This window comes from Anoplolepis gracilipes, chromosome 1, assembly GCF_047496725.1.
Source record: "Anoplolepis gracilipes chromosome 1, ASM4749672v1, whole genome shotgun sequence".
Taxonomy (NCBI): Eukaryota; Metazoa; Arthropoda; class Insecta; order Hymenoptera; family Formicidae; genus Anoplolepis; species Anoplolepis gracilipes.
Genome location: NC_132970.1, coordinates 17,285,716 through 17,301,237, shown reverse-complemented (window position 1 = coordinate 17,301,237; position 15,522 = coordinate 17,285,716). Strand labels below are relative to the sequence as shown.

At 39.0% G+C, this 15,522-nt stretch overlaps 1 protein-coding gene across 2 annotated transcripts; it reads left to right on the top strand.

Moving 5' to 3' along the window:
* Positions 1–448: 448 nt before the first annotated feature.
* Drm (odd-skipped family member drumstick) lies at positions 449–13,766 on the top strand. 2 transcript variants are annotated; one of them, XM_072891860.1, is made up of 3 exons: positions 449–965; positions 6,441–7,113; positions 10,284–13,766. In XM_072891860.1, exons 2-3 carry the CDS (start codon positions 6,884–6,886, stop codon positions 10,369–10,371), a joined length of 318 nt encoding a protein of 105 aa, XP_072747961.1. In that variant the 5' UTR covers positions 449–965; positions 6,441–6,883; the 3' UTR covers positions 10,372–13,766. The 2 variants fall into 2 exon arrangements, with proteins under 2 accessions (XP_072747961.1, XP_072747970.1); XM_072891869.1 differs by lacking the exon at positions 449–965 and adding an exon at positions 4,551–4,815.
* Positions 13,767–15,522: the final 1,756 nt, after the last annotated feature.

Here is a 15,522-nt window from a genome sequence, read left to right as displayed (position 1 = left end):
CGTGGAAGAGAGGGAGCGATTCAACGCTAGGAGACACAGTCGTGGGGAAAGCGGGGAAGACGAACGGGTACCGAGCGGGAGCTCAGGAAGCCACATCGACGAAGGATTTGTGAATAACCGCGCTGCTATTCGGCGTTCGGGTGAGACAAGGACGCACACAGAGTCGAGACAAGACGCGCTACCACTTGTTCCCTTCTTCGTCGGACCTTCCTCTTCATCATCGTTCTCGCCGTTTCCTCTCTACCGACATCACCCGCCGTCACCCTCTTTCCTCATTTTCCTTCTTCTCTGCTCCTGTTCCACCTCCGCATCTTTCTCTCCACTACCACCTCCTCCTCCTCCTCCTCCTTCTTTACCTCTTTCTCCCTCTTCCTCCCTCGCCGCCCCTGCCGCCTCTTTTCTACCTCTACCACCGCAACGAGGTCGAGGAAGGAATATCCTGGACGTTCCCCGTGGAATCGAGGGAGGCTACCTTCACACGAACGACAACTGGTGGGTATCGGGGAGTCGGTTCGGTAGGGAGGTGTCTCCCGGTCCTCCAACCAGAAGAAGCGAAACGACGACGACGACGACGAAGAGACCTTTGCGGCGGTTACACACTGCGTCCTACCGTCTTCTGGTGTGCCTACCTATTCGGGCTACCAGCGAACGAACCGGCCAAACGAAGCTTCAGTCGACGCCGCGCACCCAAACGGTCCAGACCTGTCAGCCCGGAAGACACACGCGCAGCATCTTCCAACACTTTCACGAGCAATTCGAGTCCCGTTTAAGTAACACGTTTGGCGTTTACTGTTGGCGGCGAGTTGTTGACGCTATATACCGCGCGGTTTATCTTTCTCGCAGTTTAGTCCAGACACGTTTCGCGAGTTTCGTTCACCGTCCGCTGAAGCGTTTACAGATTTATCTTCAACGGAAGAGTACTACTGTTCGAGGACAAACTTTTTACTCGCATTTCTCCTATCTCGGTAAGTCAAGGTCAATTAATTTACTTATAATTTTTAATCATTTTGATAGAGCGATATCATTTCAATTATATTCTATAATCATACGACACTTACTTGTTTGAGATGGAAATTAGTTTTTCTTTATTAAACAGATGTAATAACATTATTTAATAACATTCTAAATTACATTAATAACAAAAAAGAGACAAAGCAAATCGTATATCGTTCTACAACCCCAATATGATCGAAAACAATTATTATTTAAATTGAATAAAGAGGGTGAAGGTGAGATATTCGTATTATTCGATATTTCTCGGTACCATTTTGCATATTTTCTACTCGCGTGCATATCTCAGGGATCAAGCAGGCGGGAACAGATGTAGCCTATATTCATTTGCATATCTCGAGTCTTTGCGGCTGGAGTCAAAACCAGTAGCAGATTGTAGGGCGGTGCGCAGTAGCCACTGCGTTCCGATTGGTCGTTGGATGATCTTTCAAACGGTTGTCCACAATTTCTACATTGAAATCTTCGATCTTCTACGCAAGCTTTCTTTCCGTTCGGTAATTTATTATCACGTTTTCAATTGTATAATGTTTCTCTCTGTAACGATATACATAAAGTAATCTTGTATTGTATTTTACATTACGCGAATAATCATTCTCGAGTTCTAATTCAATAATCATAATTCCTAGCGTGGATTTCTCAATTTTTTATTAAAACGTTAAATTAAAAACTTGATAGCAATCGCATCGAAATTAACCTTGACATTATTCACGCTCAATGTAAATATTTCCTGTAATTTCGTTGAAAAACTTTTAATATTTAAATTTCTAGTTACACAATCTCCAATTTGATTCCGCGCGACTAGATTTGCCCGGGAATCCTTCGCGCCGAGTCGAAATGGGGTCCATCGCTAGGGCTACCATTTTTTCCCTCGCCGCGAATCTTACCACGCGATAGGGAATAATCTCCCAGAGAAGAAACGCCCTTTGCGTGAGATCGTCCGCGTACCCGCCGCGGGTCCCGGGATACGTCTTACGTTGGGAGGGGGGGGAGAGGAGAGGAAGGGTGTGGTCCATTCGCTCGGTGGACTTCTCCAGCCGCGGTGCAGTAGCGACTGGCCGAAAACCGGTAGTCGGCGGTAGGGCGGTGCACAGTAGCGACTCTTCTTTGGTTGGCTACCGGCCTTCCACGCTGCGGCGAGGAGAACGAACGAACCAACGACTCCGAGAGGGCTACCGCTTCTTTATTCCTCCATACACGCGAGAATGAGTGCACGCACGTATATCGAGACCCCTCGGTTGGTCGCCTCTCCGTTCCACCTCGATTGGCTGCCGGCTTTCTTCTTCCACGCACTCCGCCCTTTGCGTACTACCGCAACGCGAAAGGAGCAAGGGACATTCGCGACTACGTCCCATTTCTTTCAGTTTTGGCTGGTCGGCTGGTCGGCTGGTCGGCTGGTTGTCCAAGAATGTCAACGGCAGAACTCACAGATATATGTACAGATATATAGCATCTTTATTCATTCTTTGCGATAGACACCTCGTGTGTCTTTCCTAGTTTAATTTCTTAGAAAAATGTATCGACGAATTCGTTTTGAATAAAGGTTTCGAGAAACCTTTCGATATATTTAGGCGGATGTTTTGTCATCTGAAAATATTTGGAATCCATCTTGGACGCATACATTCGTCTCACTTTATTAAATAGCTCTATGACAGTTGTTAAAAATCCAACTCTTTATTTATTCTTTTTAATCAGTTTGAATTGCAACGCAAAAGTACTTATAGATATTCGTGAACGGCGCGATTATCGCCGCAAAAGTTATATCGCGTGAAATTTCTTTCAATCGCTTACCTAATCACATTATATTCCGCTCACGATGCGAAAGGAGAAGTTCCGCTTGATTATTCTGAGCGTTCTCTCCCTCTCTCTCTCTCTCTCTCTTTTGATACAACAAAATTCACTTTCGCATTATAGTTTTGCGTACATATCAAAACACCTCTCCGTCTATCCGCAAATCTTCTGCCAGCATGACGATCTACATAAATATCGCATTATCATACATTATCGTACATTATCATACCATTAAATGGAGATGACCGTACGAACTCTCGCGAAGTAAAAACATAATAGCAGGCACGGATGTTTTGCCCTCTTGTCGATACGTGCGAAAACATTCATTATTCGTGTTCCCGATGCTACTCATCTTGCATCTCGTTACGCGCGCGATTTTATTTTATTTTTTTCTCTTCAGTACGAGCCTTCGTTTCTCCATCTAAGAGTGTCGCCAAGAGTCGGAATTATCGTTTCTCTGTACCTTTATTATTTTAATCGCAGCCAAATCCAGACAGACTCGGCTGTTATCGGAGAGCGTGATCCATTTATCATCACCTTCAACAGATTATTTGCGTGTCGCATCATTGTGCGCGCGCGTGTAAAACCTGAGCGTTTACACGGCTAATGTCGCTTTCCTCGGCACCCGACTCATTAACGCACAACTCATTAACCTCGCCTCACGCGCAAAGTGAGAACCTGTTTCTGCGAAACATGTGTCTCTTCCGTCTCGGATAATACAAGCGTATTGCGACCTCATAACTCTTCGACAAGATTGCCACGTAGTAGCCGTGGTGTGTCGTTCATTTTCACATACAATATCTGGTAATAAGAAGAACTAATGCAAATTTGCGTTTAATGATGAAATTCGGAGAAAAGGAGACGTCACATTCAGAATAAATCTTTTTGGCCAAGTTACCATTTTTCTTCTACTTTCAATTTTCAATCTAACATTTGATTTCGATACTTTAGTAGCAGTCGGATCATTCACTTTTGAAAATTATTCAGATATGAGATAGAAAATGGGAACATATTTAAATTAATTGAAATTCTTTAAAATGTATAAACGTGAAAAATAAAGATCAAAAATAGCAACAAAATTTTTCAAATAAAATATTTTATTTCTCGTAGCTATTATATTTTACTTTAACAAAAATACTGCATGCATATGCGATTGATAAAATTATTAAACATTAGAATATCTTAAAATATATCATAAGATTAGGATTCTATAAGATACCATAAGAAAAATAGAGATAGTAATTTTTTTAGCCGCAAGCTATATAAATTCCATAGGCCCAAAGGTAAAAACTAACAATAAAAGATACATTTTCGTTGTCCAAATATTTGATAATTTCATCAATCACATAGATATGCAGCATTTTTGTCAAAGTAAAATATATAAAGATATAATAGAGACATATATTTTTATCTTCATTTTGTCACGTTTAAACAAATCGATTGCGCTTCCATCTCTGCGAGACGATGAAATACAAGTCGTTCCGATTTTGTAATAGGAAAAATATCGTTTCCGTCTATCGCGCGTCGTGACGTCGGTATTTTACGCCAAGGTCCAAATTGGAGCGGTTTCTTCAGGGAGGAAACCACGTTTTTTTTTTTTTTTTTCTTTTTTGTAGAACGCGCGTGGAGTCGCGCGTAATGCGCAGTTCCGATTAGGCTCCGCCGCCCCGTTAGGGGTCCACGGCTAAACCAATGTGGGTTACGCCCAGACACGCTTATATTACTCATTCAGACACGCCACTTTATTCGAGCGTGCGCCGTACGCTTAATAATACGCGAGCCCGGTAGCGAGACTGGTCGAGGCTCCCGTACAGTGGTTACGCGCGTCGCGATTGGTTCCTGCGGGCTATCTTTTTTTTTTTCTCAACACACATCGATCTCAAGCCGTGTTATTAACACCAGCTTTCCTCTTCTCATTCCTTCGTTCGTACTCGACGAATTCGAAAAGTGATACTTTTGCACGAAAAATTCATCTCTTTGTTATAATAATTTACTTAATACAATTAATATATACAGGTATGTATGTACATGCAAGAGAGATAAAAAGAGAAAGAGAAAAATTAATGATTTGTTATTAAGAATTATTTTTTCCGTGTTTTTTTTCTTTATTTTATTTACTTTATTTCTTCTTCTTTTCTTGAAATATATGGAAGCGATAACAGTAAAATAAATTATAATTTTTGACACATGAAAATATTTGGCTTCGGTGTTGGAATTCGCTTACATCAGATTTCAAATTATTTCCAAAGTTTAAGAGACATCTCAAGGATAATCATGCTGGAAATTATGAATGTGTCAAAGTAGACATAAGGAAGGTGTTTGCGAAGAAGCTGAAAATTTTATCCAACTTTATGATATTTTTAAAAAAGTTATTCGTAGAAAACATCTGTTAAAGAGAAGATATATATACATATATAATATAATTAGATATAATTGGGCGAATGTTATGGTTCTTTTTATATCAGTCATATACATATATAACATTTTATTTAAATTCTATTTAAGAATTTAAAAATAATCATGCCATTATAGTATAAAAATTAATCTCGTTTTCGTGTTTTTTCTTGAAACATCGAAGATATTCTCATGATTCACGCAAAATTGCGTGAGTAAAAGTTATGAATAGTATTTAACATGAATAATTACTGCGCTTTCTTCCTTATCTATCTTAGATATATATTATTTCGTTAATATATAAAACTAGACTAGATTAAAGTTAAAGTAATATGTAATTTCGGAGGATCAGGACGCGCCAGGAGTGTAGGATAATTTAAACTATATATTAAGCAAAAGCATCAATGGAAAAATAATTTTTCATTCATAGCTTTTTTTATATAACTATTTACTATGTTTTTTGCAGAAATAATAAAATTTTATAGAATATTAAATACAAATACAAATATAATCATACAAACTTAGTTAATCAAAATTTTATAAAATTAATTGTTTTATTATGTTAAATATTTAATATAATCATAAATTGTACATGTTATATGTGAATTAATTCTATTTTATTTGAGAGCAAGATTTATGATGTACAGTTTTTATTCGCAGGTATAATTTTGCAAATTTTTTATACAATTAAAATATCAAATTAAAAACAATTCTACAAAGTAAAATAAAATTAAACGAAAAAAGCTTATTTAATATTTATATTATAGAAATTAAGAGTTTTCAATTTTATTTATTAGATCATTAATTTAATCGATTTTCTGTCTGTTACTTTTTGCAAATACATAATTTAAGACACGTATCCATTGCTTTCCACATCGATAGTTATTACTTATTTGATCGGTTAGGTACCTATGTCTCACAAGAGGCTTTCTTCGCAAAGTGTCATTGGTACTCTTCTATATTAGTTTTAAGCGTCATCCTAATAAAATGTCGTGCGAATAATTCGATTCAAGACGTTCCGCGCAAGACGCATCGACACGCGCACCTTCCTCCGCCTACGCGTTTCGATAAGGAATGCAAAATACTTTACACAAGCTGCTTCGACATTACTAACCCGTTGCTCGTAGAAGGGCGTTTCGCCATAAGTATCGTCAAACATATACGCGAATACTTTGCTTCGCGCGACGCGGGTGATTCAGTTGAAGCGAGTCAGATCGAAGGAATCATCGATTCTGTGCTCTTTTCAGGCAGAGAGGATCCTCTCGCGACGTGGTACAAGCAGTGATCTCACTCCCAGGAGTCAGCTGCGTTCGAGACTAGCTTTACGCGGGAGGAGAACGAATCGAGGAACGACAGAGTTGAGAAAGACAGATAAAAAGAAAAAGAGAGAGAAAGAAGAGAACGTACCAAAGTCTCTGCATGCGAGACAGAGAAAGATAGAAAGATCGAAAGTACATGACGGAGTAAGAAAGAAAGAAAGAAAGAAAGAGGGAGAGAGAGCGAGAGAGCGAGAGAGAGAGAGAGAAGCGTACCGAGGAAAGAGAACAGAGGGAGACAGACAAAGTGGTGGGAGTGACTCCGGGCGTCGGCGAGAAGAGAGCGAGAAGGAAAGAAAGAGAAAGAGACGGGAAGGAGGGAAAGGAGAAGACAGAGACTCGACCAAGAGAAGGAGCGGTGGGAATTTATAAGGATGTTCGCGATAATGCCGATGGAGACAGAGGGGCACGGCAGGGAGTTCAGCCGGCGGCAGAAGATGCGCGCCAAGTGCACGGTAGAGTTCGTCTGCAAGTACTGCCAGCGGCGCTTCACGAAGCCCTACAACCTCATGATCCACGAGCGCAGCCATAAGGACGACGTGACCTTCACCTGCGAGGTCTGCGGAAAGTCCTTCAAGCGGCAGGATAATTTCAAGCAGCACAGGTACACACTCATCTCGTTTTAACTTCTTCTTTTTTTTTTTAAATTTTCCTCATTTAATATCGATAAGTTTTTTTCTCTTTTTTTTTTCGTTTTTTGTTTTTCGATTCCGTTTCTGCTTCTAATTTTGTGCGCTCGCACGGGACATACGCGATCCGATGCGTGATCAATCGCCGCGATCTCCGAGGGATAGAAACCCTTTAGGAGGTCTCTTGCAATCGTTCTCCTTCGAGTGTACGTCGCGCGTATGAAAGAGACACACATCTGTGACGTCGATATCGGCCTGAATAATGTTCCTGCGGAATATCGCGATCGTGAATCGTCGCTCTTTTTGTGACTCCTTTGTGACTCTCTAATCGCGAGAAAAGTAATAGGGGCATTGGAGATATTTTCGCGTACTTTTCCGTGTCGTCGGTCGCGCGACGGAGACTGGTTCGATCAGAGCTCTGTCAACGGAGAACTTGAAAAATCAAGCTGTATACTGTAAATTAATCGTCGTTAGATTGCGTCATCGACTATCGTGCAAATCGTTCTGTCGCAATTATTCCTTTTTTTTCCTTTCATATAGATAAATAGGCTTCTCTAGCGAGCTGTAATCGATAGGCATTTCGATAACAAATAACTTGAAGTTTGAGCAACGTGTATTATATGTAAAGATTCTTAGTCGCGCGTGTAAGCTTTAAGCTAAGAGTCGACGCAAGCGCTTCGAGGAAACCGGTCGGGTCACCGGTTCGACCTTTCGCAAAGTCGAAGAAATAAGAAAAACCATCGGCTGTGAAGTCGGTACTTCATTCCGTGAGTCACTTTGTGAAGCAACTTGGTGATACTTTGATCCATCGTGAGTGATAGCTTGACGCGACGAAATCGCAAAACGTGGAAGGAATAGTTTTATGCGATGAAATAAAGATACAGCGAATACGATAGAAATAAGAGAGTTAATAAATCACGGAAACGTCTCACGACCAGAATCTTTTAATATAATCATTAATTAACGACACTCGCAAAGCGTTTTCCATGCGTAAGAAATTCATATTTTTAACTATAAGATAAAAGAATACAATATACAATGTAATGTAAAACGAAACAATGCAAACCATTTACGCAAACGCCATATTATTTTCAGTAAATAGTATTTTTTTAGATAATATTTTATGTTATATTACAAAATATATGTTTTGTTAAAATAAAAATTTCTACGAACAAAAGAAAGGAATAGGTCGATTTAAAAAATATCGCGTGGAGAAATCATGCGATTATATATGAGTCACTTTTACAAACGTAAAATTAATTTAACGGTGTCAGAGAGAAGGTCATCTCGTAATATAGATGAGGAGGTCATCGGTTTAAAAGCGACGTAATGAGATTTTAATTTTAATCGAATACACTTTTTAAAAGCGATATATGTTCATAAAAAACTTCACGGAAAAAAAAACGTTAACTTTATTATAGGATAAACTAGGGGTATGATGGCCATACGGAAAAGATGGCCATAGGCTGTAATTTTTTCAATAATCGCTACATAGTGCGCTTTTTTACTCATTATCAAAGATAATCGATATTTACAGTAGTTTATGTGCATACATTATTCGAAATAACGATATTGCGAATCTTATATCATATTTTTATTTTTGACAACCTGCAAAATTTTTCATTTGTCTACTAAAAACTGTTATAACGTCGAATAAATTACAGTTAAGCTATCGTAATCGACGTTAGACATATTATAAAGATATGTAAAGTGTTGTATGACCTATAATTTTTATTTTCATTTTCACTATTTTTTAAAAATATTATGGCCATCTTTCCATCGCTATGGTCATCTTTTCCTTAAAAGTTGGGTAAGATGGCCAATGCTTATGTCGTATTATTTTGATAATATAAAATTTCTATTAAATATTTTCCTATTTTCCTATTTAATTTCGATAATATTACGTAATTTAAGCTTCAGTGAAGATAATATGCCAAACATTATTAAAAAAACAACAAAAATAAAAGTATGTTTGTTGCATTTTAAAAAACTATGGCCATCTTACCCTGCGCTTAATTATTTGCTCTACATTTGATCGACTCTCTTCTCAAGTTTCGGCGAAAATAGGTTCGGGAAAGTTAGAATTAGTGTCGACTATCACTTAAGCGGTTACAGTGCCGGCCTCGAGAAGGTCAAAAGCATCGGTTCGGCCAACTAGGAGACCGCTACCGCGTTGACCTTTCGCATCGATAGCCTTGTAATGTTGCAACGTGTCACCTTCATCCGCCTCTCCACCGGAGCCGGAGCCGGAGCCGGAGGCGAGAAGAAGAGAGAGAGAGATAGATACGTACCTATCCGCGAGAGAATCCGCGAACTTTGCACTCCTTCTCTCGGCGCCTACAGGTCACGTCGAGTCGATACGCGAGTCGGCGCGCGCGAACACCGTGCCCGGTATATAGGATCGGCCTGACCCATAAATCAGTCTGAAATAATGCTGTGCCCCCGCATGGAACACGCGAGCGAGTGTGCGCGCGCGCGCGAGAGAGAGAGCGTTTGAACGAGCGAGCGATAAAATAAATCTTCAATACTGGTGGATACTAATGGATACCTTGTAACGGCGGTGGTCTTGTTTTCTGTTCTGTTGTAGATGTGGGTGGCGGTGAGCGGGAGCTCTCTGAACTTCCTGCACCTTGACACATACACAAAATGCACACGTCAGCAACATGAACAATTTTACAATAGACAACAGACCACCACTAAAATTGCAACTACGAAAAAACTGCAACCTACACGCACTCTCATTCTTGATCACCCGCACTTTTTTCCCCCCTCCCCCCTCCCCCCCACCCGATTGATCGCGACGAAAGCGCGATCGACAACTATTGTACCGCCACCACAGCAAAAGCCCTAGCTTGCGTAATTCTTCTTCTTCTTCTTCTTCTTCTTTTTCTTCTTCTTCTTCTTCTGTCTACTTTATCTGTGCCTCTTTTACTACCCTCTACGACTTCTTCCACATCATCGGCTATTTCTTTAACTAACATACCGCGCGCACGGGTCCCACGGCTCTAACGAGGCGGCGAGAATGATTGATAGATAGGAGGAGAATTTATAGAATGAGAGAGGGTTGGGGAAGAGAAGAAAGCGAGGGGTCTACCTCGGGAAGTGTACTTTCCTCATCTTCCGATTTCGACCATCTCTGTTCCAGGAGCATACACTCTGTTCCCTACAAGGGCTCCAACGGCTACTCAAATGGCTATTCAAATGGCTATTCAAATGGCTACTCTAGGTATTAGAAGCCATCCGGCCAACTACTATCCTAAATTCCCGTAGACACGCGTCTCTCTTTCTCTATCAAATGCTCTACTCACTCATCGACCAGTTCTTCCCGATCTTCCTCCTCTATTAAAGCGATAATCCTCCGCGTCGATCCGTCGGCGACAACGTGTCACATTCGTCGGAGACGATGGCGTCTCTGCGAAACGCAGGGGAACCGCGAAGCTCCATCGATCTTTTTAATTTTTTTTTTTTTTTTTTTTTTAATTATCATCACCTCGTCTACCAACCTCGCATTTTAGTTTGTTCCTCCACGCTTTTTTTATTTTTTTTCTGCTTCTCTCACCCTCCTGTATTCCAAGCCTACACCCAAACGTCAGCCAAACATCTTTAAGAAGAATCGTCGATCCGATCAACACGAAGCACCGTCGCAGACCTGATGACAACAATTTGTGGAATACGATGCGGCGAACGCTTATAGTCTCATTGAACTTCCTGCATAATTTTGCCGATCCGAGCGGGTAATTCTCTCGTAAATGTGATCGACATAATGTTTAAAGCGAAATTTATATTGCCAAAGTTTGCGGAGATACCGCGCTTTATAATCACGCTTTATAATCGTTTGTTAATTTTCAACATTAATTCAAAGTTCCTTCATCCATGAGGGATGACTGGATCGGTCTTTTCTCGATTAATTGTAAGTTATTTAGATCGTCGAAAATTATCGAAATTGAATTTATCGTTATATGCGATTAGATAGACAACATTAGATAGATATATGTGTAATTCGAAGTTTCATAAGCGCTTACAAAAGCAATGATGAACGTTCTATGTAAGATATTTGAGTATGAGAAAGAAAGAAAGAAAGAAAGATTGATACAACGCTACCTGGGAAAGATAATTTGTTTATCAGTTTGATTATGACGCATCTTAAATCTTTTAACCATTCTCTATTATATATTTTAAATATTTCTTCAATTGGAAACATTCTAATAAGATATTCCGATAAGAATTTCCGCGATCTTTTCACAATAGGTAACGAAAAGTACACACGATATTTTTAATCGATCAAACAAGAAAGCTTTAAAAAAAAATTAAATAGGCCAGTGACGTTTCATGGATTACACGATGGCAGGAAAACAAATTGGGAAAGACTCCGTAAGACGGACGATTCGCTTTCTTCCGCATTTTCATAACGGAAGCTACAACGTTGTTCTTCGCAGCTGTCCTCGGGCTAACGTCCTAAATTGGACTACGTAATAACCTACCTACTAGTTCTACGGGGATCACGCCGGTCAGAAGATGCGCTTGTTCGCTTGCTCGCGTGCTACCGTGGACCACGCCCAGGCCCGGAGCGACGTCTTCCTGACCTCACCACCTGGCAATCAACCGCGGAGAGCTACTCGGCTTCCCCGTTCAGAAAATCCGTATAATCTCGCTGTTAGGTGATCCACGCACGGAGACGTAAAATCGAATCGTTCGCGCGAGCGAGCGGGCGAGATTGTCGCCAAGATTGTCAAGACCGGACAACCTTGGCTTGTCCACGTGGTACACACAAGGTGGTATCGCTGACGCAAATACCAGTCAGCTGAGATCGGTTTCCAGTGGGTGAACCCTCGGCAAAGTGTCTCTTCGATTCCGGCCGAGACGCTGTCAACTCGAGTGGAATAAGGATCAACCGTTATTCTCCGAGCGTCTCGATCGTATCTTTCTTTCTTTCTTTCTTTCTCTCTCTCTTTTTTTTTTTTTTTTATCTTATATGTAAACCCGTGGCGCAGATAAAATGTCGTTCGAAAACGCGAAATCGCGAGCGAAAGACGGACAGAAATATCCGCTTCGAAGTCGGCGAAGCGACACGACGGTGTAGGTGGTGATGGCCGATTCCCATTTGCTTCTCGAGCAGAACGCTAAACGCGAGTACCGTGTGGGATAGCGCGCGTGTGGCGAGCACAAATATAATCGTCGTGTTTGAATACGTATTGAGTAAACGGCGGAAACCTTCAGTTCTCGTTTCTAGAGGAAACGGTAGGAATACAAGACACACGTTTATCGTAATGGATCTATAAAACGTAAAGAGACGAACGAAAAAGTCATGCGATTTTATTTATCGCGATTTTATGTTATCCAACATTTCAAATTTCACGCGTATTTCGCCGATGCAAACGCAGATGCAAATTTTCATCACACACAACACTGTATCATATACATTGCAAATTTCTTTTTCCGAAAAACAAAGTCACATTTCGATTTGTGTCTTATATATTATATATATATATATATCTTTGTCTCTTGTATTCCTACTTTCTTCTCTATTTATATTGTGTTTGTGCTATGGATAGCGATCTATAGATAAACATATATATATATACAATATATTACTTAAAAAAAGATAAAATCATTTCTATGATGATAATGAATTATCATGTGATGTTGCCGTTCTAATCTTCAATTCGTATCTGTCATGTGGTGTACGGTAAAGAATATATTTTTCGTGTATTAGGTTTAATATATTTTGTGTGCGGCATATTTTCTAAACTGTACATTAAAAGGAGAGAAAGCGTTTGGGAGGGAAGGGACATGTATATTAATGAGGATTAAGAAATTTTCATGAATCTGGTTATAACATCCTCTTACATCGTTAAAAAATTACAAAATATGTAAAGAGTTATAAAATGTGTATGAGTTTCGGCTACGGCGTCTCGAGAATATCGAGAGCTGCCATTCAGCTGACAAAACTCGTATATACCTATTGGTATACAAAAAAATTTGTATAAAAAAATTTACGATGTGGCTTCGAGGAATACAGACGGGATTTCATCTTTCTTTCTTAATTCTGCTTCGATTCTCCTTAAAACGGAATGAGATCGCGGTCATACTTTGTATATAGCTTGCAAAAATTGCGCATCTCACTGCGTCTTTAATATTATTATTATTATTATTATTATTATTATTATTATTATTATTATATTGATTCTTTAATAATATTATTAATTATTATTATTAATTATTATTTTACGAATGTTATCGAAAATAGCGCTTAGTCATTCTGTATTGTAGCCGCCGATAGGCCTCACGAGTGTAGAGCTGCATTTCGTACGCGGTATAATAGGAGTGATAATAAAAATGTTATTTTATTTTTTATTATATAATATAAAATTATATTACATTATATATTATATATATACATATTGCCACACACATCGATATCCATGCATGTATCGCTAGCTTTACACAACCGAGGTACACGGTCAGCTCGTTAGGAAGGTTCATGTTTCTGTCTCTCCAAGAGAGATGAGATAATATGATACGCGCGCGATGATGATTTCATGTATGCTTTCCGCACATAGCATTGTATTAGTGGGAAAATTCCATTCTCCACGGACTAGAAATAAATTCGCCAAGTTGTAAAACGCTACATATCACCTGTTCTTCTTATTTCTTAAATAACCTGTGTGTTAAAAAATCTGCGTGCTTGAAAATTCCTTCCATTTTTCTATCGATATTATTAAGATGGTTCCTCTGCTATTTCTTTTTTGTTTCTTTTTTTAACAATTTTTGAATTTTGCAACATATATAGTATTCACGATGAATTTATTTGTAATGTACGAAAGATCCTCTCTATTTCATCTCAGGGCATTGCATCATTTTCTTAAGTGCACACGGTGTATAATGAGAATCTCATAATACAGGATAATTATACTACAAATTATACGATTGTGACTTACAATTAATCTGCATCTCGTTTGAGGCCAGAGGTATAAGATGACTCAATCGTAGAAATTATCGGGATAATTCATTCCTGAGGATCGTTCAGAAACGGTCGTCACGCAAATCACGGCGAGTTAAGCGACGGGCCAGCACACAGGACGAGGAAGAAGGAGACGGAGAAGAGTAGCAATCCTGATCAAGACAGATCTCCCGCAGGCGTGAAATAGCGGGTTGTATGAAACCATCCTTCTTGTCACAATAAGTCAACCGACTATTAACGGTATATCTTGATCCAATTGACGTGTGAAAACGTAATAAATGTACATTAAAGGAGTTTAAAAATACGGAGGACATTTAAATAGAAAAATTGATCGAATCGGCGAATGGGACTCAATGAAATATATATATATATATATATTATCCGCTTTTTTCTTTATAATAATTTTATATTTTTTATTCATTATGTTCGAATTTGTAGCATTTAATTCACCCGTATATACACTAAATATAATTATAAATGTCAAAAAAATTGATATCGATTTTTTTTTCAATAAAATATATAATAATATTATAGTTATCTCTTGTTAATTTTTTCCTTTTTTGTCAAATTACAATCGTTAATATTAACAAATATACGTCGCTCTGGCTTTGCTAGTTCGAGACAAGATTGATACTATCGTTCGGCAAATTCTTTCATTGTGCACTCCTATGCAATTGTGCAACAAACTTGGAGTTTGAAGCCGTATTCCATGAGCGTATAAGATTGCGCGCAGTGCATCCTGTTCACTTTATGTTGTGGCTGGAAGCTGCTCTCACCTCCTGGGGCAAAAGTCGTGAGCTGAATGTCATGGTGATTGAATACGACCCGTTGATGTGCTTCCCGAGACATGCGGACCGAGCTGATTTTCCGCGCCTTCTTCTCAACGTCTGTAAGTTTCTGTAATTTTCGTTTCTAATTATTTTAACCTCAATACGGTAACAAAATTTAATTATTTCTATATAAAGGATAATGTCCTTTTCGCCTGCATTTCGTAAATGCATGCTGTAAAAAAGTATCGCAAACGTTTCTTAAATTTTCTTATATGAATAAAGCGATAATGAAAAGAAATATATTCAGTAGTTAATCCAAATTTTTAATTGATTAAAAACAATTAATAGTAAAATAATATAAAATAAATAAAAATCAATGTAAAGGATAAACTTGACGTCAGATACATATCTCTTTGTAATTATCTCAATTTGTCTTATCGAAAAAAAATAAATAAATAAATAAAACGTTATAAGAGTATTAAATAAAACGTTTACTCTGCGCGAGGCGGTCCTTTCTCAAGGAGAAGTTATTCTCTCGCACCCGCACCTTCAATCTCCGTTTATTACCGCTTCCCCGGACTCTCGGGTAAGTATGCGACTGATAAAGCCACCTCGCTCCTTTCGTACGAACTCGCGTTTCCACATACTTAGTT